The sequence below is a fragment of the Manis pentadactyla genome, chromosome 18, assembly GCF_030020395.1.
Source record: "Manis pentadactyla isolate mManPen7 chromosome 18, mManPen7.hap1, whole genome shotgun sequence".
Lineage (NCBI taxonomy): Eukaryota > Metazoa > Chordata > Mammalia > Pholidota > Manidae > Manis > Manis pentadactyla.
This window is the reverse complement of record NC_080036.1, coordinates 15,372,579-15,399,977: the sequence shown is the minus strand read 5'-3', so window position 1 is coordinate 15,399,977 and position 27,399 is coordinate 15,372,579. Positions and strand designations below refer to the sequence as shown.

General features: G+C 45.6%; 1 protein-coding gene across 5 annotated transcripts in view; it reads left to right on the top strand.

The window, feature by feature from the left end:
• OTUD7A (OTU deubiquitinase 7A) overlaps positions 1-27,399 on the top strand; it is a 344,700-nt gene that overhangs the window by 285,108 nt on the left and 32,193 nt on the right. For all 5 annotated transcript variants that reach the window (XM_057494657.1, XM_057494658.1, XM_036878692.2 and 2 more), the window contains 3 exons: positions 7,662-7,763; positions 11,128-11,255; positions 12,032-12,144. In XM_057494657.1, the coding sequence (XP_057350640.1) occupies positions 7,662-7,763; positions 11,128-11,255; positions 12,032-12,144 (343 nt within the window). The remainder of the gene's footprint in view (positions 1-7,661; positions 7,764-11,127; positions 11,256-12,031; positions 12,145-27,399) is intronic.

The window sequence follows — 27,399 nt, the reverse complement described above, 5'->3', positions numbered from 1 at the left end:
ACTCCAAAAAGGTGTGTTTAATCTACTACTCTGCAGTTTTCCAAGTGACAGATCAAACCACTCAGCCAAATAGCCCAAGGCCGGTGGAAACAAGCTTATCAAGGGAGTGCTGCCCAAAGCTTCACGGCCCGTTGGATGGAGAGCCCAGGTCCACTTTCAAATCTGCAGAGCTGGGGCTGGGGCCAAACAGGTGCACAGCAGACACTGCTGGGTTTCAGGTTAGCTGAGGTATCAGTGAACCAGCCCAGGCATTTAGGGGACTGTGGGCATTGAGGACCCCATTGAGCCAGTGGCTTTGCTTCAGACAACAGAATGGGGGATAGGTTCCCCCCAGAGGGGCAGCTGCCACCTTTCCGTGTAAAGCCGAGGCTGCTGTGACCAAGCCAGCTGTGTGCCGGATACACCATTTCCACCTGACAGGCGGTCCTTGTGGGGCCCTTCTCACCTTGTTAGCCATTGGGGCTGAGCTGCCACACCCCAGACTGGGAATATCAGGTCCGAGAATCACCAGGCCCCCTAGGGTGAGGCATGCGGGTCAGCAAGAGCTCAGTAGCAAGTCAGGTGCTGCTTTTCTAAATGGGTGAATGTAGCAGCCATGTCAGGGAGGTGGCGAACATGAACCCCCAAGGGGCACCTCTGGTGGAGACTGCCTCCCCTTGCCAGAGACTCCAGTTGGCAAAATCATCAGTCACAGACACTTGGAGCTCACAGGGGCTCTTCTCAGAGGTAGAGAATGTACCAGAGCTTGCTGAACCAGTCACAGCATATCCAGACGGGCTGGCTCCAGAGGAGGCTGATCTGCATATCGGAGGACATTAGGGACCCAGTAGAATGCCCAAGTGGGGCACACTGCGCCCTCAACCCAGATCCTGATGAAGTGCTGACCCTCTTTTTGGCAGGGGGATGTCAAAGAGACAGAAAATTTTCATTGACTGACAGAGGGATTGAGCATTGTGAAATCTCCCTTCAGGGTCCCAAGAAAGTTGGCTTGATGAGGAAGCCCCTGAGCTTTGATGGGACTTAATCAGCTACCCCAGCTAGCCCAGGTGTGATGTCATACAGTCCAAGCCGTGAGACTGAGCTTCTGACTTGCCAACCAGCAGACATTATCTGCAGCATGACAGCTTGGACACCCCGGGTCAAGGCCCTCACCCTAATCCTGACCTACCCTCTGGGGGTAAATGAAAGGGAGTTTTCTCCACTAGCACTTCTCTACCTGCAGCTTTTCCCATCAGGAGAATCCCCTCTGGTACTTGTGGGATGGTACATCCATGCGTGTAACCCCTCAGTTCCCATAGCACGTTCAGGTGCGGAAGCAGCGCCACGATTGCACAGGATTTGCACCAGTGTGTGTACATCCAGTGAGCACCCTGGATTGGCCCAGAGTGTGTACACCCAAGGTCACGTGAGCTTCCATTTCCTACTGTAAACCTGCTCAAACCCTGTCAGTTAGATTTAGATGCCCCTTCGCCCCATGACTGGGTAGGATGGTGACTTCGGTGCCTCTATCCAACAGAGCCGTAAAGGTTTGAGTTCCTCCCCTCCCTGAAGTCCCCAGCACACTAAGAGAAGTACACAGGATCTTTGGCCCCCCTTTGTAGCAGGAAGACCTGGGCCCCATCCTTAGTGATCTTTCCTAAAAGCAACTGATGTCAGGTAGAGAGGAAGGGAAGGACCCCAAGAAGTGAGGAGGCACAGGGCAGCTCCTGGCCAATAAGCCAGACGCAGTTACTTTCACTTCTGAGCACTTTCACATCTCAGTGAAATGAACTTTGAATTTTTTTGCCTACCCCAATCCTTATTATCGGCGTTGGGGGGCTCCTCCTCACGTAGGAAAAGAGTGAGTAGCAGCCGTCATTAAAACCTGCCTCTCACTGCTCAGCCTTTTTACATTGTGAATAGTTAAGGTGGGGGGTGCTTACTCACCATTCCTTGGGCCACCCCCTGGGTAAAAGCATTCCCTACAGGATCCTGGGGAATCATCCCCTACTCCCTGCCCCATGTCCTGTCTCTTTCAGAAAACCCACCTCTGTCTGCTTCCCATCCTCATCTACAAAAACTCTCAAGAACTGTAAAGGGTCTGAGATTTTACTTCACTTGCAAGCTAGCTAGTCAGCCTCCCACAGGTTCATGGGTGCTGAAGGAAGACATGAGACTCTTGGGCCAAAGACAAAGGACTTTATTACTCACAGCATAGCCAGCAGCATAAACTTCATGTTCTGTCAGTTCCCCTGGCCTCCCAAACCCCATGGGGTTGTGTACAGGCAGGTCCACGTGAATCCTGTACACTCAAGGGGTTTGTGTCACAGCCCTAAAGCCCCATGTTTTTGAAACTCCAATCTTTTAGAACGGGCTGCAAGCAAACCTGCGCAAACTTTGTCTTGGATTGAGAGATTATCAATTATTTTAGCAGATAGTGGACAAATCTATCCTCTGCCCCAAAGGGAGACACCATCTCCATCTTTCCATCTTCCAAGGCTGTTTGCTGTACAAACATCCTTGAAAAGACTTTTCATCCTTCAAAAGTTATCAGTGCCCCTGTAAGATGTCCAGAAATTTGAGAAACCTGTGGAGAATTGTCTCTCAACACTTTGCTTTTGAAGGGGCTTTACACTGAAGGTTTAGCCTGTTGCCTCTCCATCCCAGGGTTACCAAAGTCCTGATGGGAGAACCAGTGTGCTGGATGGGAGCTCCAGGTCTCCACCAACAACTGTTCTGCTGTCTGCATCCCCAGCAGCGATTCTCCACCAGCATGTGCACTGTGTCCTCAGCCATCTGCCCCCACCCAGATTCAGCATATGCCTCTAGGAAAAAAGCAGCTGACCCTGGCTCACCTCCCTGAGGTCCTCCTCTCGCTAGTTTCTCAGCCTGTTATTCCCAGTGCCTCTACAGATTTTAGCTGCCCTTATAACCACCTTTTGTATTTTTGTCTCATTTTCTCATTGGAGTAGGCAAACAGGCAGGTTCCATCAGTCAGGGAAGCTGGAGATGGCAAATTGATTATTTTTAAAATATAAATCCAACTTTGCTATAAGGCATTAGTATTTTATTTATCAGCTTGCTAAGCGTTTTGTTTAGAAGTGTTGCCATGTTAGTTCATGAGAGTGACTGCTCCATGGACTTTCTTTCTTGCAATGTCCTGGTCATGTTCAGGTTCAGAGTTGTGTAGTTCCCATAAAACAAACCAGGAGAAGTTCCCAGATCTTCTGCTGTCTGTTCTCTCCTTATACGTGTAGAGCAATTCACAGGAAAAGCCATGTGGGTCTGGAGTTCCCTTTGGGGGGAAGCTTCCTAATTATGAATGCAGCTTCTAGTACTCCTTGAGTTCATTTTGGTAAATTGTGTCTTTCAAGGAATTTCTCCATTTTACTTACCATTTGCAAATGTGTTGGCGTAAAATTACTTTTAATATGCATGTTATTTTTCAATGTATTACACTTACTATCTATAAGAAATTTAATGATTCACTTTTTATCTATATTTTTTATTGATGTATAATTGATGTACAGTATTATATTAGTTTCAGGTGTACAACATAGTGATTGACGATTATGTACATTACTAAAATGCTCACCGTGATATGTGTAGTTGCCATCTGCCACCAAAGTTATTACAATATTATGAACTTTACTTCCTATGCTGTATTTTTCATCCCAGTAACTTACTTATTTTATAATTAGAAGTTTGTACCTCTCAATCATCTTTACCTACTTCCCTTATTTCATCAATTTAATGGATGGATGTTTCATTTTTCATAAATGGTATTAGAAATTTATACTTTCTTTCTCTTTTTTTTTATAAGTCTTGTTAAAAGTTTTAACAATTGTATTGCTCTTCTCATAGAACCAACTTTCAGCTCTTATGATTTACTATTGTATGTTTGTTTTCTATATCACTGTTTTCTTTCCTTTAGTATTTCAACCTACATTATTGACATTTGATTTGCTGTTGCTAATTTTGTGGACACTTATAATACTTATTTTCAGCTTTTTCTTACCTCATATATGACTTTAAACCTATAAGCTCCTTTCTAAACACTGCTTGAGTTACAGTACACAGTTTTATTATCATTCAGATCAAAAGTTCCTATTTCCTCTGATTCTCTCTTTAACCCATGAGTTATTTAGCATGCTATATAATTCTTAACATGTGAGGATTTTCTTTTTTCTTAGCCATCTCATTGATTTCTAGCTTATCTTTAGCGTGGTCAAAGCACATATTCTGAATGAATTTAAAAATGTTTGAAATTTGTTGGCACTTTATGGCCTATCATTTGGTCAGTTTCAAACATTTTCCATGTGACTTCAAAGGAATATTCATTCTGCAGTTGGTAGGTACAGTGTTCTATAAATCGGTCAGTTAGGTCAAGTTCTTGAATTATGCTTATCTAATTTTTACTGAATTTTTTGTCTGTTGATTTTATCACTTATCAAGAGAGTTCTGTTAAAAATCTCCAATTTTCATTTTGGATCTGTAGTTCTCTTTTGGGTCTACCAATTTTTGTTCTATATGTGTTTAGGCTAAGTCTTAGGTGTTTATGCATTTAGTAGTATATTTTCCAATTGGCTTGACTGTGTTAGTCATCATGAAATATCCCTCTTTAGCCTGTGTCTTCATAATGTCTACTTCATCTGATACCAATAAAACTTCACCAGCTTTACTTTTGCTTAGTTTTTTCATAGTATATCTTTCTCTACCTAGTTATTGTCAAATTTCTGTGTCATTATATTTATGACGTCTTTTGTCAGCAGCATATACTTGCTCTTTTAAGCAAGGTTGACAATCTCTGTCTTTTAATTAGAGTATTTAGTCCATTTACATTTAATACAAATACTGATCTGTTTTAAATATGTTATCTTGCTGTTTGGTTTTTATTGTTGATGTTGTATTTCTTTATTCCTCTCCTTTGTATTATTTTGACTTATTAAAGAATGTTTATCATTCTGTTTTCCCCTTCACTAGCTTGTTGATTACATGTTATTTTTATTCTTTTAATGGTTACCTTACAGCTTCTGAAAGAATCTTTGAGACAGTAGAATTCATCTTCATTTGGCACTTAACCACTTCCTGGTCAATATAAGGATCTTAGAATTTGTGTCATTTATTACAGACTCCCACATTTTGTTTTGTGTTACTGCTGTTGTTACTGGCTGAGATGCTGTTTTTCTCAGGCTCATGTCTTAGAGGCAAGGAAGAATGAAGCCAGCAGAGAAGAGTATGGAGCAACTAGCTGAGGAAGTTCCCCCACAGACCAAATAGAGAACTGAACTGATGACATCACAACCCACTTTTGATTGGCTGGAAGTACAGTGCTTCATTTGCAAAGGGCATAACCAATCAGAGCTGAGGTCTATCTAACTAAGTGTACTTTTGAATGCTGAGTTGGATTGGAGCTTTTTGAAACTTAAAAGGGTCTTGAAGCTTCTTGAAACTTACAAGGGCCTTGAAACTTTTCAGGGGCCATGAATTCTGTCTGTCTGCATCCCTCTACCACCTGCCTCACTGTCTACATATAATTTAATCCCCCAAAAGACATTCTTAGTATTGCCTTAAATAGTATTCATTTACATTTCCAACATACTCACCCTTTCAGGTCTCTTTATTCCTTCTGTATACCCTACTTCCCTCAAAGATCATATTCCTTCCGCCTGGAGATAACCCTTTAGTATTCTTTACTCCCCGTCTGATGGTGATAAATTTTTCTCTTCTGTTTATCTGCGGTATAGAATTCTAGATTAGTAATAACTACCAGATGGGGATAGAAGTACAGGTTCTCCACTCTCCTTTCTCGACACCTTTTGAGGGATGGGCTTCTTGGTACTGCTGGGAGCAAGTGGGGTCCTCATTACCATCAGTTGCGTGTGAAAGTCCAGACTCCCCATATGTTTTCAGTTGATAGTGGGTAGAGCACACATTACCACCCAGCAGGGCTAAAATACCGTCTCTGCACTCAGTCTTCTCTAACAGCATTTGGCAATGGGGAAGCAGGTGGCAAGTGACTCATTACAGCCTGGAAAGATGGAAGTCCTGGCTCCCCACTCAGCCTTGGCTGGCAGGGGTGATGGTGGGCTACAAATTTTTTCTGGAATATTTGCTGAAATAGAGAAGTTATGGCCTGTTATTCCCACTCATCCAACATCAAATGCTATGGTGTCTCTTTTTTACATATATATTGTATAACAAGAACAATATTATACACAGCAGTAATAGTAGTATAACTCCATTCATGTTCCTGGACCCAATTCTAGTGTGTGTAGGTATGTAGGAGGGGTCTTCCCACACATTACTAACACCAAGCAATTCTAAAACACCAGCAGGTGTCCAAGAACTTAGCTCAATTCCAATGCTATCTGCCCAGAGACAGCACCAGATCCCCAGGTTAAGAGCTCTTCCCTGCAAGACTGACCTCCACCCCATTTTCAGATGCCCATCTCAAGCCCCAGGCCCTTACCTGTGTTTCTGACCTACCAGCTTCAGACTGGAGGTTCCCATGACCTCCCCCTTAGGTTCAATCAGTTTGCTAGAGCGGCTCACAGAACTCAGGAAAACATATTTACCAGTTTACTAAAGGATACTGTAGAGGATACAAGTTAAGAGCCAGATGAAGAGAGAGATAGGGCAAGGTCCCAAATAAAGGAGCTTCTGCCCTTGTGGAGCTTGGGGCCTGGCTTGGTGGCACGTGGAGGTGTTCTGGTTCCCCAAACATAGAAGCTCTCCAACTAAAAAGCAGGATCCAACCGCGCAGCGCAGAGCAGCGCAGAGAGAGAGCATGAGCTCTTCCCAGGGGCTTTTGTGGGGGCTTCACTGCATTGTCATGACTGACTAAATCATTGACCACTGGCTGATTCAACCTCCAGCCCCCTCCCGTGGGTGGGGGTCCAAGAGGCTCTCATTAACATGACAGAACACCCATTTCACCTTTAAGTCTCTGCAGTGTTTTCAGAACCTGTGGATGAAGACCAAATATTCCTGGGAAATATATATTTGGAAATAGCCAATTGTTTATTTCTTAAGACTCATTATACCATACTCTAAACAGATACTTTCCTCCGAAGCTGCCCCTTTCCTGGTATATTGTCTAGAGAAAGCATGATTTTTTTGTCTGCATGCATTGGTGTTCCCAGGCTGCCAGCTCCTCCAGTATCTGGTGAAATCATGATCTCATTATGTTCATGGTTTGGAATCTAGCAACTTTCCCTTAAAATTCTGTGACTTTTCCATGCTGCTGTTCTTCAAAACTATGCTCTTAGTAGTTGTGTCGTATTTCCTCATAATGTATGAACTACTCCCCTGTTATGGAGCATATTTTACCTCATCCTGTATAAATAACTTTCAGGAGGAGAAACCGTTCAAGGAAATTACACAAAGAGAAATTTAACATTTTGTATAGAATTATGTCACCAGATTCAAGGAGAAAAGTTTTGGCTTTGAGTTTCTTAATCCTTGCTAATTAATGGGATGATTTGTCTATTTCTTATCTTAAAGAAGAAGAAAATATGTATTTTTCTTGAGAAAAAGTAGTCATAATGCCCTGCCTTCTCACTGAAGTTCTCTAGAACCCTCTGGAAAAGTGTCCTCTAATGCTTATGCGTACTTAGCAAACACTCACAGCGGTCCCTGCCTCTTCTGAAATTCCGTTCTAAAGTGAGCTTCCGTTCCAGGTCGCCTGAACTGGTGGTCCACTGTATGCACAAGCTGTAAACGGCTTCTTCCTTTGGCCACAACAGGGGATGGGAACTGCCTTTTACACGCCGCCTCATTGGGTAAGCTCCCCACCAGAGAGAGAGGGTGGCAGTGCTGCTGGTCTGCTCTGTGCACTGTTAAAGGACAAATGTATGCCAAGTAGAGCCATGTGCATCACTGTCATCTCAAAGGGCCCCAGGGGGTGGAGCCAACAATCCCACCCTTGGTAGGAATGCAGAATACATGTGAGAAAAGACCTGATATAATAGAAGGAGCCTGAGCATGAGCTGCAGGGGTGGGGGCCGGGAGCAATCAAAGAGGACTTCCTGGAGGAAGTAGGATTTTTTTTTTTTTTTTTTTTTTTTTTTTTTACTGAGACCTGAAGGACTTGAAAGAGTATAAAAGAGGGCACTGCAGGCAGGGATAAAGCATAAAGGCAGGAATTAAGGTGTTTTTCGGCAGTGCTGAGCTCAGGCTCAATTAGGAAGTTTGTGGAGTAGTGTATGAGGTTGGGTAAGTGTGGGGCCACCACACTGAGAAAGTCCATGCACTTGGATTAATAAAAAGACAGACATAGGTACCACTTGGGTAAGTTACAGGGGAATTAGCAGAGAATATACAGAAGAGAGGTCAGCAACCTTCAGTGGAGATGTCAGCTTCCTGGGCACAAAAAGCCACACTCACAGGTGCACAGACACGGGTGGCACTATTTGGGTAACTGGAAGGCACGGTAGACCTTCTGGAAGCTCAGGTATCCCCTTTCTAGACTCAGCCTTGCCCACATAAGGCTGATTCAGCTTTGGCAGGCAGGACTGGTCTGTGCCAGGGGCCCGGGCATCAGGGCCTGCTGTGCTCCATCAGTCCTGGAGCTAAGGGTCTGTCTCCAGGGACAGTACCTCAGACAAGAATATTCTTTGTTGGCAAGTTTGAACTTCCCAGGTGAGCACGGTCTGGGCCCCAGACCTCTCTCCGGACCTGTCGTGGGGTCTGTTCAGCAAGAGGTGGGCTGAGATGAGACTGGAAAGGCTTACAGGGCAGCGCATGGGGTCCAGGAAGGGCCCTGGGAGGCCCAGAGATGAATAGAGCCCAGAAGCAAGGGGCAGGGGTGGGGGAGACGAAGGCTCCACCTACCTGCCTCCTTTCCATTTCAAACCTAACTCGTTTCTGTTTGTCGCCATTATAAAAGCATTCCACATTCATCATGGTAAGAAAACAAAAATCAACACCACCACCCGCCAGTGGCCTCTCTTAGCATTTTGGTATATTGTTTTCCAGTTTTTTGTGAAATCATGATCTCATTATGTTCATGGTTTGGAATCTAGCAACTTTCCCTTAAAATTCTGTGACTTTTCCATGCTGCTGTTCTTCAAAACTATGCTCTTAGTAGTTGTGTCGTATTTCCTCATAATGTATGAACTACTCCCCTGTTATGGAGCATATTTTACCTCATCCTGTATAAAACCTGGAGAAAGAATATAAAAAAAGAAATATTTCATCCTTGTCAAAAAGCAGCCTGAGTGCAAAGTCTTGGGTGTGGAATGCCTTTAAACTTCAGAAGCTGCAATGTGCAAAGACCCTGTCCCCATCAGTGTGGCCTTGTCTGAGAGTGGGCATTGTCCCCATGAGCACAGTGGGCCTCCCAGGTCTGCCTGAGAAGAGAAAGCTTCCTGTAGGCAAGCCTTGTCCAGCTGCTGGAGAGGCCGGGCCATGACTACACCGAGGGGATCTTTTCTCCCAGTACTTTCCCTTTTGTACTCAAGTAGCTAAACCCACAGGAGCAGGACAATAAGAAGTGGCCATTCAACACTCATCAGCACTGCTTAATGAACCTGCTGACCAGGCCTAGTACTGACCTAGGGCTGTGGGGCACACAGAAATGACAGTCATGCTGGAGCCAGGCTTGCAAGCAGACATTTATGGGGCAAGGAGACCCTCTCTGCAAGACAGACTCAAAGAAGTTGCTGTGGGAGCTTAGCCTGGACAGGGGACTTGCCCTGCCTGGCTGCAGGCAGGTCTAAGATTTGAGTAAGATCAGCTCAGCCTGCTAATAAAAGAAGCATTGAAGGCCACTTCCCTCCATCTGTACTGTAGAAAGACAAGCCTTGCTTGATAAAAAGCCCCACGGCAGCTCCTGGTTATTGCATATCTTTGCACTAAAGGATGCATTGCCAATTTGAGCCTTTAAAAATATTGGTAAGTGCAGCTCAGCTCTCTCAAAAGCTCTGCAGAGGCTCACAGCTCACTTAAAAGCCCACCCTCTCATTCTCCACCTCATCCCCTAGATGGACCCCTTGCTGTTTCTCAAGTGTGCCATATGGGCCCCGCTCCAGGCTGCACGCTGGCCTTTCCCTCTGCCCGGGATGGCAACTCAGCTCCCTGCTTCACCCACTCGAGCGTTTGCTCCAATGTCTCCGTTCATGCCCTGGCCAATAGCGCCCACCACTCTGCCCTGTTAGGCTGCTTCGTCTCTGCCTCCACTGCTACAACCCTGACATGGTATGTTTCATGCTAATTTAGTGGCCTCCTCACCTCCTCTCAGTGTGTGTACTGTGGGATCCTAGGAATTAGTCTATCCTCGTTGCGGCAGTAGATATTCCCAGCACCTACAATAGTGTCTTGCCCCTCGTATGAAATACATATGGAATTAACTGAGTGGAATTAATGGCATTCAATTAAACAAATGAATGAATGGATGAATGAATGAATGGATAGATTCCCCACTCAGTCTTCTCTGTAGCCAGAGCTCACTTCTCATCAGTGCTTATTCCATTGGTTGGGTTTCTTGACCATGTCTGACTTGCCCCAAGGACATACTCAGAGATGGCTGGTTTGTCTTTATAAGCCTCAACCCCCAGCGCAGTCTGAGGGAGGTGGGGAGAGGGGAGACCCTCTCCCTTGGAAATAGGCACTGTCTTCCAGGCCCAGACATGTGCAGTGGCGTCCACTGTCCACTGAAACTCTGCTTCTCAGGAGGTCGTGAGCCTTAGGGCCACAGGTAACAGCTGTGGCCTACCCTAGGTGAAGCCAGGGTCTAACTGCCGCCCTGACTTGGGGCCCGGTGTGAGGACGTGTCACCACTTACCACTATAGGCCATCTGTCACTCAAACGCAAGACCTGGACAGGGGGCAGTAGGTCCCTCAGAGCAAACCTGAGACACTGAGAGTGCCTTGCCGAGGGTCCCGGGAGAGGCAGTGCTCCAGTTCACCCACTGCTGTGTCGCTAAGGAGATGCACACCTTCGTGCTCCTACTGTGTCAGTGGGAAATGTCGGGAGGAAGGACAGAGGGGAACCACGAGCTGTGAGGACTGAATGGCTTACTGACAGGTGTCTCTGCACATGCAGGCACTGAGGCAGGCCCTGTAAGTCGTGGCGGCCTGAGCCCTGGCTTGTCCCCCTCTTCACTCCCTGTCTCTGTCCTCTGCTCATGCACCTCCCGGCTGCAGGCATGTGGGGGTTTCACGACCGGGACCTGGTTTTGCGGAAAGCCCTGTACAGCATGATGCGGACGGGGGCTGAGAGGGAGGCCCTGAAGCGGAGGTGGAGGTGGCAGCAAACGCAGCAGAACAAAGAGGTTGGTACTCGCTGGGGTGTCCAGAGCCCAGGACGTGTGTCCCGCACTGCACGGCCATGCCAGAGGCCAGGGCTGGGCGCCAGGCCTAGTCTGTCCGCTGAGGTCAGGCAGAAGTGGCTTCTGGGACTGGCAAGGCCTCCCCCATTTAAACCCACTAAAGAGGAGCCTGATACGATGGCTCAGCCCCTGGCACAGTGACCACACATCCACTCACACTGCCTGTCCTGGCACAATTATGAAAACAACCTCCTTCACTTAACAGAGATGTCCCGACTTAGGTGATGAATTATATGGTTACCTATGTCAGGTCACTGCTGGGGACAGCTTGAACGGGGTACAGCCCCAAGTGACCCTGGCACTACGTGTGGCCCCAGCTCAATCCAGAGACATTCATTAGGCCATTGTGTGCACTATCTCATTGCTGTCTTAGAAGAATCGGCCTGACTGAAGTTGACCCGTTATCCCTTTAAACTTCCTCATGGCCAGCCCCAAGCCGGCTGTGTGTGCATGCGAACATGCAGTCGTTCCCACTCCCTGGGAACGATTCTTGTTGCGGGGTGGACTCCCAGCAGCACTGAAATTAGAGATTGGGTGTTCTGAAAAAATATTGCAATAGCAAATGGGGTCAGTCCGTGGCCACAACACATCTGCCCAGTGTGGGTTCTGGTGAGGCTTGGACCAAGCCGGGAGGTCTGGCATGGCTACCCAGGGTGACCCGAATGGGGAGGGAGGGAGGTCCTCCCGCCACCTCCTAAGCCAGCCTCCCCTTGTGCCAGTCAGGGCTGGTGTACACCGAGGAGGAGTGGGAGCGGGAATGGACAGAGCTGCTGAAACTGGCGTCCAGTGAGCCACGCACACACTTCAGCAAGAACGGCGGCACAGGCGGGGGGTAAGTGCTGACCCCTCCCCAGGAGGCACCGTGGGCCCCCAGCCCTGCAGTAGGGTCAGTGGTTCGAGGGGGCGTGCAGTACCCTTGGGCTGGTATAGACACCGACTCCTGCCTCAGATGTCCGATTCCACAGGAGAACTCAAGGCAGGGGTGTGGGGGAGGGCTGGATCCCTCCCGACTTTGGGGGGAAAGTGTACACAGCCCCCCCATACCAAAGGCAGGGAGCTCCTGAGTGCTGCCCCCATGCTGTGGGCTCGGGTGCGGGGCTTGGTGGGGCCCGTACATGTCACTGCGTTCACCTTGCCTTGCCTCAGGCCGCTGGGTTTTGGGTTGTTTAAATGAAATATCCACTCAATTTCTGGCTTCAAGAAGTCACGCTGAAAGCAAAAGATCATTAAGCGAGCTCAGCGTCTCCCGGATGGGCTCGTCGGAACACACGGTGGTTGCTGTTTGCCATTGTGCACACGTAACGAGTGGCGTTTTCTTGGGAACAGCCTAAGTGTGACAGAGGGAGTGAGGAGTGTGGCCGAATGGGGGCCGGAGACCCCTCAGCCCTAGCATTTAACAAGACAGCTTGTGCTTCGGTTCATTCTTTTGAGGCTGAGGCCCATTCTTAGAAGAAGTCTCAGCAGAACGACAGGGCATGAGTTGACACCGCGGCGACCCAAGGACGGATCAGACACTGTAGACAGCCCCCGATGGCAGTGTCCTGGCCCCACATCGTCTTGGCATCTGCATCCTCTGCCGCTGGCAGCAGGGCCTGGGGCTTCCCAGGGCTTGGATTGAGGCCCTTCAAAACAAGACCTGATACAGAAATCCGTAAACACAGTTCCTACAGGGCTGTTTTGTCACTTTGTTTTAATAATGTGGCATGACAGCACGAACAACCAAATGGTTGGGATGTTTGGGACAAATCATCTAGAGACTCAAGCGTTCCTTAGCATCCTTTCCTCCTTGCGCCTCCAGCACCTACCACAGAGCAGACAGTCCACAGGTGCAGATGGTTTGGATTCAGGCCAGGGTCTTTTCTGGGGTGATGGGGGTTGCAGTGAGACAGCAGCAGTGATAATAAGTGGCCGTCCCCGCTTAATGTGTTGTCCCCATTCATCAGGCACTTGACCAGAGTCCCACGGCTGATCCGGCCCATCGGACTCCTGAGGCCCTACCTCAGGCCCTGCTCCTGCTCCCTGGGAGCTGAGAAGGCCCATAGCTGAGTGGCATCTGGGGCTCACCCCTCCCAGGAACTCCCCCTGGTGCCCATCATGGGGCTAGTCTTGCCCACCAGTCAGGGCAGGAGCTCCGCAGAGAGGGTCCCTAGACAATAGGCAGCGGCCCTGTTGTTCTCCACTGTTCCCTTCTTTCCTCCCATCCCTTCAGCTGTGCGGTGTGAGCAGGGAGGACACAAGGCAGAGCACCTCTGGCCACTTGCCCTGATTTGCAGGAAAGGCATTCTGGGGTTGCTGAGACATCCCAACCCGGGGATAGCTGTCCTGTGCCTCCAAATGTCCCTTCTCCTCTTCAGATCCCTCCACCATCAATTTGGCTTACTGTAAAGATGAAAATGGGTCTCGTCAGGAGCAATGAATGGTAGACGAAGGATGTGAGTTTCCCCCAAGACATCCCCCGGTCTTTCTGAGGCCACGCCACTGCAGTCGGGACCAGCAGGTTTGGGGAGCAGGGAAACATCACGCCGGCCACCGGTGTCCTCTTCCATCAGGCAGCGCCGAGGTCCTGGGGCGGGGAGGACACCACGTGGGGCCATCCAGGAGTTCTGATGCTCGCTGGGCCCTGAGCACCCCCTTCACGGTCCCGTCTGCGCAGAACGTGGCGAGGGAATGGTCTTCACGACAGTGTCCTGTCCTCATGGCTTATTTCTCTGGATTTTAAATGGTTCCAGGGCCTTAAATTCTCCCCCTGTGGCCCTCCCATGCCAGGACACAGGGTGCACCCAGCCAGACGTGTGCACCCCCAGGGCTGTGCTTGGGCTCTGGGTGATCACCTGGATCCCACAGCGACAGGCAAATCCCAGAAGGAGGCAAGGAGCTGCGAGAACCAAGGCCATTTTAGTTCCGACATGTTGCTTTTAGAACGTGTGTGCGAGCTCTGCACGAGACACCAGCTTTTAGTCACATTCATCTGGCCTTTCCACTTTTCCTCCCCTTGGGTATCTCTCAGGAGGTCAGGCTTACAGGGAATAGTCAGGTGTTTCCTTCTCCAGGAGAAGGTCCCCTGCTGTAGAGGGGGGTCCCACTTCCCTTGGGGTTCAGAAGTCCAAAACAGAGACTTTTTTTGAGCGAGTTGTCAGCACATCTGCATCTGCCTCTGTCTGCCTGGGTTAGGGGAAGAGGTTTCCCTCCTCATTTTGAACTGAGGGATGTGGGGCTTGAGGGCTGCAGAGACTGGTACCAGTGCCGGCCCCAAGGCTCTGAAGGCAGAGGCTGGCCAGCCTCCAGGTCCTCAGGGCCATAAGGGGCCAGGGGAGGTGTGGGGGGCTGTGTGTGCTTCCCAAACATCAGGGGTGAACCTTCAGAGGAGGCCTAAGCTGAGCTGTCTTCAGGAGGACTCTCCCTCCAATGAGGGTGATCCTCAGAGGTCAGGCCTGAAGGTCAGTCACAAGCCATCAGCTCACAGCACCTCCGCCTCTGTCCAGGAACTAAGGGCAGAGACCGTCAGCTGGCGGGGGGTCTGAAGGGCCATAAAGCACTTCCTGAGAAACAGGGTCTGCATTTTGACCACCCCCAGGCCCAGCAGGCACCCGAAAGAAGTCAAGAAGGACTTTGTCATCTGCTAGCCTCTCCTTTCTGGCCTGTGCTTGCCCTAAGGGGGCCCATAGATGGCAGCCAGAAAATGGGGAGTTGGTGACAAGAGAAAGAAAAGAACTGTCCCAGGACTGCAGTAGTCTCAAGCTTGGGGCTGAACAGAACAGAAGTGACCAGAAAAGCCCCACAACGTTTCCAAATTTTATCCTGGGGATCGGAGAGAGCCAGTCAAGAGAGTTCGCAGGTGCAATGGCGAGAGAGGCTGAAATGGCTTTCCTCATGTCCCTCCCGCACCTGGCTCATTTGGAAACCTGTCTCCCGTGGATGAGGGCCAAGCCCAGCAGCTGCGACCACACGGGCCCTTGCCTGCATCCTGCTCCTGCCTGGCTCCTGGCCCCCAGTATGAGGACAGAAGGGGCCAGACCCTGTTCTGCTCCCTGGCATGGACACTGACCTGGAATCATGTTTTAAACCTGTTACTTCCCCAGAAGATGACCAGGTTAAGTATGTGAAAAGGCTGGAAGGTCCTGAAGGCCTGACTTGGCTAGAAGCTTGGCCCACTTCCTCTTGCCCCTACACAACCCACAGTAGCTGTACCCCAAGCTTACTGGAAGAGCCGTGGCAGGAAGCCCTGGTGGCCAGGATGCTTCTCCAAGGGGGGAAGATGGAAACCAGGCTGGCATCTAGGCAGGGCGGGCTGCCAGCTGATAGCCAACATGGAGAGCCTGCTTAGAGCTGATGCCCCAGGGTACGTGACCACACAGCAGGGCACCCTCAGAGACTCCAGGAAGGCAAGGCTGGGGCGGGCTTCCTTGAGCTTCTGATGTGTGAGAAAAACAGGTAAATGGCACCCACAGGTGCAGAATCAGCAAGCACAGGGAAGAGCTGAGACGCAGGCCAAGGCAGATGCTTTGAAGCAGGTGCCCTCAGAACCACAGGGTGAGGCTGCTCCTACTTGCACATCAAAATGCACTGTTTCTCCATGGCTAAAACAAGAGAATTCAGACATTCTGTGCTACTGCTGCTCCAAGGACCCTCTGAGACACCACATGTGAAATGCAGCCTCCGAAAGAGCTGCTTGCTGGGCTTTTATGGCCCTCTCCACCACGAGTGAGCTTGGCTCACCCCTCACCGTCACTGCATCCTGAGTGCTCAGGCCCACGGAGGGTGCTGTGGAGAGAAGGGTGCTCCCCAGACGAAGACCTGGAGGGAGGAAGGAAATAACCCCACCCTGTCTTACAGTTCTGTGCAGAAACCTGTGCTGAAGTGAGACGGCTTATGACTAGCTTGCACGTGCAGCTTCTATACCCCTCACACCATGAACATACTGGGAGAAGATGGTGTATGTCACTCACTCTAAAACTGATGAAATCTTTGAAGGCAGCTAGTTAATGAAGGTGTGGAGGGTGCTTCATTTGGTCAGGCAGCTAAGAAAGGAGAGCCAGAAAGAAGGCTCTACCTGGTGGACCCTGCCAGAGACACAGCCTGAAATGCCCAGGGTTATAGTCCAAGGCTGGGCAGGTGATACTGAGCGTGTCTCACAAGCTGCCTGAGCCTCAGTTTTGTTCATCTGTGTGAACAAAACTTGGCAGTAACCTCCCTGCCAGACTATGTCAGTTTTTGATGGTTGTATAGCAAACCACACCAAAACTGAGTGGCTGAAAGCAGCAGCCAGCAGATTTGCTCACATTCCAGGGGTCAGCAGTCTGGTCTGGAGTCCCCTGGTGCCATTTGTGGAGCTGCAGGCATCTGGCACGTGGTCTGGGTGGGGATGGATAGTCCAGGATAGTCTCATTTACAGCTCTGAGCTGGGAACTGGCTCTCACTGGGCCTCTGTCCACGTGGGCTTTTATCCTTGTGGAGGCCCAGGCTCCTTACATACAGTCTCAGAGCAGGAAGAGAGGGAAGTTCCCAAGGTGCAGGCGCTTCTCAAGCCTCTGCTTGCATCACATTTGGCCAAAGCAAGTCATATGGTGAAGCCAGCCTCGAGCAGAGAGATAAACTCCACCCTTGATGCCACAAGGCACAAAGTCACATTGCAAAGGGACAAGTACATAGGAGTGGGAAGGACCTGTGGCCATTAAAGCAGTCTGTGTTCTAATGCTCTTGGTGTGGGGTGGTGAAATCAGATTTGAAAGTGTTTGGAAAGGAGTTTCTGGCAACTGTAAAAATAATGTTTATTAAGACATTGTCACACTCATTCTGTGAGTTGGCATGCCTGCTGCCCATATGGTATGTTATAAAGTCCCATCCCAAAGATCCAAAATGTGTTCCTTCTTGATGACTTCCTCCTGACTCATCTCAGTGTCTGATATTCCACCCTTAGAAATTCACTCCCTTGAGTCTTGAAGGCCCTGCAGCAATTAGGGGCTTTGAGAAGTCTCTCTGATTGTGGAGCAAACTCCTCTCCATCAGCTTATACATCAGGGTTACTGCACTATAGACTCTGTGGCATGACCTCTAGACCCTGGTCCTCGGTAAATGGAACACAAAAATGGCTTATTGGATAGTGCTGAGCATGGCTGAGGATAGGAGAAAGGAAGGAATGAACTTCTGTGGAGCACATGCCTACCTTACATACATTCTTCTCACTTTATAAATCAGGCATTACCCTCTGTATGAATTAGGAGATCAAAGCTCAGAGAGACTGACTGACTTGCCTCCAGCTTGTAACTGGTGGGGCCAGAATACAGACACAGACCTGAGTCCACTGCCCTGGGGTGTTCTAGAGCATACACTGTGGTGTGCTTTAATAGCTACTTAACAAAGAGTGTACTGCACATAGACTTTTTGAGTCCTTGCCTATCTGAATCTCTCTGTATTTTACTTCATCCTTGGATGATAGTTCATCTAGGTATAAACTTCTAACTTTAAATTCATGAGATGAATGATGTCATCAAAGAAAAATCAGACTGAAAGACATCAGCTTCCTGACACTCAGTCCAGGTTGGCTAATTTGAAATGAGAAAAAATTAAATCAAATCAAAAGACTAACTATGTTCAACTCCTTACTTCAACCTTGCAAGCTCTATAAAAGATAATTTTGGGTCCTCTGCTTACTACTTTTTCTCCTTTCTCTTATTTCAGAAACCTTTGTCTTCATTATTGTAGAGAACTGGATTCTTGCTGCCTTCTCACTTTTAGTTCTGTGAGCTACAGAAAAATACCTCCTTGTTTCCTAGTCCAATTCCAGGTGTGTTTCAAGGGAGTACCACTTTGAATCCCAGCTCTTATTAGCAATAGATTAATCTTCACCATCTGTTGTCTTGTTCTGTGAATGTACAGAAAAGCGTTTTCCAACTCAGCCTTCCTAAGTCTCCCTTTCCTTACCTGTCAGTATTTTAACAAATGCTGAAAATGTTAATTCAATGATGAATTAATGAGAGGAATTATTATACCTTTTTAAGGTATTATTGATACACACTCTTATGAAGGTTTCACATTAAAAAACAATGTGGTTACTACATCCACCCATATTGTCAAGTCCCCCACACGCCTCATTGCAGTCACTGTCATCAGGGTAGTAAGATGCCACAGATTCACTATTTTCCTTCTCTGTGCTACACTGTCTTCCCAGTGACCCCTCCACACCATGTGTACTGAACATAATACCCCTCAATCCCCTTCTCCCTCCCTCCCCACCCGCCCTCCCACACTCCTCCCCTTTGGTAACCACTAGTGCCTTCTTGGAGTCTGTGGGTCTGCTGCTGTTTTGTTCCTTCAGTTTTGCTTCATTGTTATACTCCACAAATAAATGATATTGTTTGGTACTTGTCCTTCTCTGCCTGGCTTATTTCACTGAGCATAATATCCTCAGCTCCATCCATGTTGTTGCAAATAGTAGGATTTGTTTCTTTCTTATGGCTGAATAATATTCCATTGTGTATATATACCACATCTTCTTTATCCATTCATCTACTGATGGACACTTAGATTGCTTCCCTACCTTGGCCATTGTAAATAGTGTTGCAATAAACATAGGGGTGCATATGTCTTTTTGAATCTGAGAACTTGTATTCTTTGGGTAAATTCCTAGGAGTGGAATTCCTGGATCAAATGGTATTTCTATTTTTAATTTTTTAAGGAACCTCCGTATTGCTTTCCACAATGGTTGAACTAGCTTACATTCCCACCAGCAGTGTAGGAGGGTTCCTGTTTCTCCACATCCTTGCCAGCATTTGTTGTTCTTAGTCTTTTCAATACTGGCCATCCTAACTGGTGTGAGGCGATATTTCATTGTGGTTTTAATTTGCATTTCCCTGATAATTGGTGATGTGGAGCATCTTTTCATGTGCCTGTTGGCCATCTGAATTTCTTCTTTGGAGAATTGTCTCTTCGTATACTCCACCCATTTTTTAATAGGTTTATTTGCTTTTTGGTTTTTGAGGCATATGAGTTCTTTATATATTTTGGATGTTAACCCCTTGTCGGATATGTCATTTACAAATATATTCTCCCATACTGTAGGATGCCTTTTTGTTCTGTTGATGGTGTCCTTTGCCGTACAGAAGCTTTTTAGTTTGATGTAGTCCCATGTGTTCATTTTTGCTTTTGGAGATGCATTCAGGAAGAAGTTCCTCATGTTTATATTCAGAAGATTTTTGTCTATGTTGTCTTCTAAGAGTTTAATGGTTTCATGACTTACATTCAGCTCTTTGATCCATTTCTAGTTTACTTTCGTGTATGGGGTTAGACAATGATCCAGTTTCATTCTCTTGCATGTAGCTGTCCAGTTTTGCCAACACCAGTTGTTGAAGAGACTGTCATTTCCCCATTGTATGTCCATAGCTCCTTTATCGTGTATTAATTGACCATATATGGTTGGGTTTATATCTGGGCTCTCTAGTCTGTTCTTGTTCTGTTCTTGTGCCAGTACCAAATTTTCTTGATTACTGTGGCTTTGTAGTAGAGCTTGAAGTTGGGGAGCTTAATCCCCCCAGATTTGCTCTTCCTTCTCAGGATTTCTTTGTCTATTCAGGGTCTTTTGTGGTTCCATATGAATTTTAGAACTATTTGCTCTAGTTCATTGAAGAAAATGCTGTTTGTGTTTTGACAGGAATTGCATTGAATCTGTAGATTGCTTTAGGCAGGATGGCCATTTTGACAATATTAATTCTTCCTATCCATGAACATGGGATGTGTTTCCATTTGTTTGTATCTTCTTTAATTTCCCTAATGAGTGTCTTGTAGTTTTCAGAGTATAGGTCCTTCACTTCCTTGGTTAGGTTTATTCCTAGGTATCTTATTCTTTGTGATGCAATTGTGAATGGAATTGTTTCCCTGATTTCTCTTTCTGCTAGTTCATCATTAGTGTATAGGAATGCAACAAATTTCTGTATATTAATTTTGTGTCCTGCAACTTTGCTGAATTCAGATATCAGATCTAGTAGTTTTGGAGTGGATTATTTAGGGTTTTTTATGTACAATATCATGTCATCTGCAAACAGTGACAGTTTAACTTCTTCTTTACCAATCTGGATGCCTTTTATTTGTTTTTCTTGACTTATTGCACTAGCTAGGACTTCTAGTACAGTATTGAATAAGTGCAAAAGGACATCCTTCCCTGGTTACCAATCCTAGTCAGAAATCTTTTGTCAATATCATTAACTATAGGTTTTCAGCTGGTATCTTTTATCAGGTTGAGGAAGTTTCCTTCTATTCCTTTTGTTGAGAGTATCTGTCAAAAGTGATTATGGAATTTTATCAAATAAATTTTCTACATCAATTATAAAATCATGTGGGGTGTTTTTTCTTTAGACCACTAATATCATGAGTTACACTGAATGATATTTTAATATTGAACCATCCTTGCATTCCAGTGATGAACTCCGCTTTCTCTTGGTGTATTGCACATTTTTATTTTGTTCATTCTCTTTGGCAATATTATGTTGAGAATTTTTGCATCTGTGATCATGGAGGTTATTGGAATGTAGCTTTCTATTTATGTACTATTGTCTTTATCTGATTTTGGTATCAGCATAATGCTAGTTTCATAGAACAAGTTGAGAAGGATTATGCCTCTTTATTTTCTAGAAGAGATTGTGTAGAACTGGTGATATTTCTTCTGTAAATATTTTGTAGTATTCATTAGTGAATCCATCTACAACCCAAAATTTCCATTTTACAAAGTTGTTAAATATAAATTCAGTTTCTTTAATAGTGGCAGAAAATAGAAATAAGGGAGTTTGCTTAGATTGTTTTTGAGAACTAATTTCATTTCATGTAAGTTCTTGAATTTATATACATACCATTGTTTGTAATATTCCTTTATTAACTTATTGTCTGTAATAGTCTTTAGAGATATTCTTTTCTTTTCAGATTCATCAATTAGTGTCTTTCACTTTTTTTTTGTCAGCCTTGCTAAAGTTTTATCGATTTTATTGCTCTTTTAAAAGAATCAATTTTGGTTTAATTGATTATTTCCATTTTAAATTTTCACTGTCATTTTTTTCTGCTCTTACCTGTAGTGTTTTTCTCCTGCTTGTTTTGGGTTTATTCTGCTCTAATTTTTCTACTTTGTTCAGGAGGAAGCTTCAGTTATTGATGCAAGGCCTTTCTTTTCTGTAATATGTGTATTTTAGGACTAAAATTTCCCTCTAAATACTGCATATCTGCATACAACAAATTTTATATTTTGTATTTTAATTTCATTCTGTTTCAAATATTTTCTCATTTCCCTTGAGACTCTCTTTTTGACCACTGAATTATTTTAAAAATGTATTGTATAACAGATTTTTGTCTTTTCTTTACTAATTCTAGTTTAATTTGATTCTGAGAATGTACTTGGTATGATTTAAATTATTTTAAATTTGTAAAAGTTTGTTAAGTGAGCACATGGACCATCTTTATAAATATTCCATGTGTATTTTTTAATGATGTGTGCTTTGTACATGTTGGATGGAGTGTTCTGTGATGTCAATTAGATTCAATTGATTATTGGTTTTGTTCAAATTTTCTGTATTCTTGCTGATTTTCTTCCTGCTTGTTCTTTGAATTACTGAGATAGTAATATGGTGTCCTACAACTATATTTGTGGTTGTTTCTCTTCATCATTTCAATTTTGTCAGTTTTTTCAACTATATATTTTGAAGTTGTATTGTTAAATCCACACCCGCTTAGGACTGTTCTGACTTCTTGGTGTATTGACTATTTATCATTGCATATATCCCTCTTTATCTCTGGCAGTTTTCTTTATCTCTGGCAGTCCTTTCTCTGAAGCCTACTTTATCTGATATTGACATGACCTCTCTAGCTTCCTTTTGGTTAAAGTTTTTATGGTCTATAATTTTCCATCCTTTTACTTTTAACCCACCTATGTCATTATATTTTAAGTGAGTTTCTTCAACACAACAAATAGTATTTATTTATTCTGATAGTCTCCATATTTTAACTGCACATTTAGACAATGTATATTTAATGTAAGTATTGATATATTTGAATTTAGCTTTTCCATTTTATTATTTCTTTTCTCTTTATGCCCTCTGCGGGTTTTTGTTTGTTTATTTCTCTATTCCCCTTTTTTAAAGTTACTTGAATTTTTTTCAAGATTCTATTTTGATTTAACTCTTGTAATTTTAACTATAACTATATAGTTTTAAAGTTGTGGCTCCAGTAATTACACTTTTACATGCTTTAAACATTTGAAGTTAAGGTTTTATTACTTTAAGTGAAATTCAAAACCCTTACCATCATAGAAGTCCTTTATCCTCTCCCCTTTTATTTTTTATATATTATATCTGTATACTTTAATACACCATCAGCCAGTATTATAATTTTTGTATGAATATCAAATGTATATTAAAGAACTCAAGAGGAAAAATAGTCTATTATATTTATGTAGATCATGACCATTTCTGTTGTTTCTTTGTTTATGATGTTCCAGCATTTTTTCTGGTATCATTTTTTTCTATCTGAAAAATGTCTTTTAATTCTTTTAGAGAGATTTGCTGGTTATGAACTCTTTTATTTTTCCTTCATTTGAGAATGTCTTTATTTCACCTTCATGCGTGAAGGATATTTTTACTGGATATAGAATTCCAGTTTAACATTCTTTTCTTGTAGCACTTCTGGCCTCCATGGTTCCTAATGAGAAATCCAGTAATTCAGATTATTTTTCCCCTATTGAATGTCACTTTTTTCTGTCTTCTTTCAACATTATTTTTCTCTGTCTTTAGGTTTCAACAGTGTAATTTTGGTATGTCTGGCTATGGATTTCTTTAGGTTATCCTCTTTAGTTCTCAGAGCTTCTCAAATTTGTAGGTTTATATCTTTGCCCAATTTAGGAAACTTTCAGTAATTATTTCTTTAAGTATTTTTTTCTTTTTTGGAGGGCACTGTACTCTTTCTCTTCTCTTTTTGGGACTCTGATGACATGAGTATTAGATCTTTTGCATCATCTGGCAAGTCACTGAGGTTTTCACTTTTTCAATCTTCTCTTCTTTAAATAGATCGTGTTTTATTGCTCTCTCTCCAAATTTACTAACTTTTTCTCTCTTATCTCCAATCTGCTACTGAGTTCATTCCATGAATTTCTTTCTTCCAATTGTTGTATTTTTAAGTTCTAAAACTTCCATTTGGCTTTCTTGATATTTTCTATTTCTTTCCCAAAACTTCCTGTCTTTCCGTTTGTTTCAAGCATGTTCTCCATCACTTATTGGAGCACTCTCGTAACAACTGCTTTAAAATCTTTGTCAGTTGGTGCCTTTTGATTATTCTCTTCCTTGAGCATTGAGATGTACATGGTTCTTCATTTGGTGATTTTGGATTGCATCCTGGACATTTTGTATTTTATGTTGTGAGATTCTGGGTCTTGTTTATACTCTGTGGAAAATGTTGACATCTTTACTTTATCGGGTAGTCATCCTGGTTAGGTTCACTGTAAATTTCAACCTGCCTTCTTGGGCCGTGGTTCCAACTTCAGTGTGGTTTTCAAAGCCTTTGCTGTTCTATTTGGCTGTGTCTCACATTCCTCAGTCTATGATGTGGGCAGTAGTCTGTTCAGCCAGTCCTCAGAGCCTCTGGTGCACTGATGAGGACCACATCCACGCGTGCATGGCTCAGGATTGTGGGGAGGGGAGTCCAAGAGTTCATGAACAATCTGGTGGGATCGTTTTCTGAAGCTCTCCCTTTCCATGATCTTCCAGTACTTTTGGTTCCCTTGGTCCCCTTTTCTGTCCCCCAGCCTGAATGCTAGGGCTTTAGTTCCAGCACTCTGCCGTACAGTGCAGTGACTGTACCTGTGTCCTGGGCCAGGTATCCAGAGGACAGAGAGGGAAAGTAATCCAACAAAGTAGGGAAGGCCCTCCCCACACTCTTGGCACCATGGTTCCTCTGATCAGAGAGGAAGTTTCCCCCCTTTTAGACTTTGGCTCCCTCTACCTATAGGCCACTTTGGAGAGTTGAAACATGAAAGAAAGGAGAGAAGAGAGAAATTTGGGCATTTCTGCACTTTCCTTGAGCTCTAGAAGCACCCTGTCCTCACTCTCACTGGAGGGCACCCTCTGGACTTGTCTTCTCCTCACCAGTGCCCGCTTGGGGGTCTCAGACTGGGTTGTATTCATATCTTGGAATACCAAAGGGGGGAAAATATAAATTCCATTTTCTTCCCCAATCTACCTGCCACTAATTTCCTTCCCAGAGCCCTCCAATAACTGCTCCATGTATTCCACCCAGGTGAGAGGGTTTTGCCAAGAGGAGAGAAGAGGTGGAATGTTTGTAATCACTCCCCACCACCCCCAGAGCAATCTACACAGCAGCAAGAGTTGCACACAAGTTGGTAGATTTCAGGTTTGGATGTGGCAGAGGAGAAGGGACGGAGGAGTTCTAGAACAGGAACAGAGCAGGTACAGTGGAGGCAGCGGCCTAAGAAGGGCCTGTGGCAACTGCTCCTCACCCACACGTCCCCTCCACACACACACACCGAAAGACATTCTAACCAGGCAGAGAAGTTTGGCATTTTGTTCATCCTAATCCTGCCATTGTGCCAAGTTACATGATTTGGGGAAGAGTTAGTCGTGTTCCAGCACTTGTCGTTGGGATAACTTATCCTGCCAGGGCTACCCAGGTGAATGCTGTGATTCTCCATGCAAGCATTCCCTTTTTCATATGTGGTCTTCCTCATTGGAGACCATTAGGAGGGACAGTGCCCTTGAACTGATGTTCCCACTCAGAGGGCAGTGCTTGCATTCTGGAACATCTTTGATCCCCCAGCGTGACTTAGGCACCAAGTTCCCCTCTAGAGTTTGATGTGCTTTGTTACATCTTGCCAACAACTCAGTCCTTCTGATTGAAAATTTGGGAAGTCATAACTCTGAGTCATATTTTTCTAGGTGCTTCTATTTTCATTTTATTAACTTGCATGTCAAGAACCTAATAAATAGAAATTGAAGGTATTTTTGTGGGGGAAGGGGCCCATGGGTAGGAATAGGAGGATGTATTTATAAGTCTGTCAAAGTTTATTTTTTCAAGGTGCATCTTTATTATAGCTTGAAATCTTTGATAGCATGGATTGTGCCTGGGACCCCACATCTCAGGAGATGGGGGGACTGTCACCTCTGCGTTGTCTCTTTAGGATATCACTGTTTGTGCCCCCAGAGAAGTGTTGCACTGCTGTGCACAGAGCCCTCCCGAGTCCTGCCTCATCCAGGGCTCATGTATTTTGCCCCCCACTTCATGCTGCAGTTTCCTGGCTGTGCAGCCCAGCCCAGTGCTGCTTCTGGATTCTCCTCCAATCCCTAGCTTAGAGCTGGGCATGTGGGGCCATATGTACATTCAGAACCAGATCCAGGACCAGCCGGCATGGAGCTGACCACTTGTGCCCACGTGCACACCCAGCAGAGACGATCCTGCCCAGGGCCAGTGACACTAGCACCCACACCTGACCCGTTAGGAGGCAGGGAGCAAAGGCCAGCCCTGATGGGATGAAAGCTCACGCTTGACAGGCCAGAGGTCAGGGGAGGGGGAGGGCTGGCCTTCTCAGAGAATCAAGATTCCCTAGGAATGGGCAAAGGACAGCCTTGTCGGGTAGGAGTTAGAGCTGCGTCATCTACTGAACACACTTACATGTCACCTTATTTATGTGCCAAGCAGGGCTGTGAAGCTGTCATTAACAACACAGAAAAGACAGAGACAGAAGCCAGCCTTAGAACTACCTGAAAACATAAACCCATGCTCTTAACAAATGCAAAACTGGTATGAAGAACAAGAATTAACAACTTACCTTGACATTTGTGATAAAAATAATCACTTTTGTTCTTTGACCTCTTATAAAAGAAAAGCTTACTTGTTCTCCAGTTGATAAGACAGGTTAAGTGTTGGCTGAGAGGCTCTCGGAACAAGAAGAAGAAGAGATGGAGGAAAGGGAGCGGTTTGGGGGCTGATCGGGCGGCCCCACAGGCAGCCTCCGGCCTGGTTCCCCACTGCCCTTGTGTGCTTCTCATCTGCCTTCTCTCTGTGGTTGCGTTTCCATAATTTCGTTGCTGCATTTACATAATTTTGTAATGTGTTTGCTATACTTCTTTTTTATTGGCCTTTTTCAGAAATAGCTAGAATCCTAAATAATTTCATGATGTACATCTCAGAGATATAAACTTAAGTTCAGTCTTTTAAGGAAAAATGGGTGGCATCTGACTCTTCATCTATCAAGAGCTTTCCTGACCATCTTATCTAAAGAAGCCACCTTTTATCACTGTGCTTATTAATACCTGCTAGTTTCTTATCAGATCATCTGTTAATTGAGGGTCCTCAGCCCTAGACCTGCATACGTGCACATGCACAGATACAAACACACACACACACCCAGGACAGTGCTACCTCCATAGCAGATGCTCAATAAATACTTGTCATGTGAATGACCACAGCTTATTGATTCCAGGCTGTATGATCAGTTCTCACCCCCAGGCCACCCTGGCCACTGCTGAGAAGCTTCCATCAGCCTGAGACCTACTTGGTCCCTTTAGAAGGCCAGGAGTACCCGCCATGCCTCAGTCCTGGCTTCCTAGGCCGTAGCTCTTAGCAGAGCCCCTGCTGCCTAGACACGCCTTACAGAATCTTTTGAAAAGCTGCCATCTGGGCAAATACAGTCCCTGGCCAGGTGCAAAGGCCCACAGCAGGGCACAGGTTGGCCTCTGCTCCATTCAGGGGCCTGGCCCTTCATCTCCAGCTCCCTCTGTGTCTACGTATCAGCTCATCAAAGGTGTTGCCAGGGCTCTGAGTCATGGCTGGGAAAGGGGGTAGAGTCCTACTACCCAGAAACACTGCTGGTGACATGTATGCATGAGCAGTGCTGTGGTGGGGGGAAGGACCCCACATCCTGCACTGGAGGATCTCTGGGGTGCACTGTTCAGAGGGAAAAGCGAGGATCAGAATAGTGAATGTAATGCCTGCATTACAGTGGATGGTGTGGCCCTATTCCCAGGAACCCTCCCCAGGTACACACCTAAGAAGAGAGGAGAGGCACTGTGGAGAATGTATGTGTTTCGTCAAAGTGTGTTTTGTG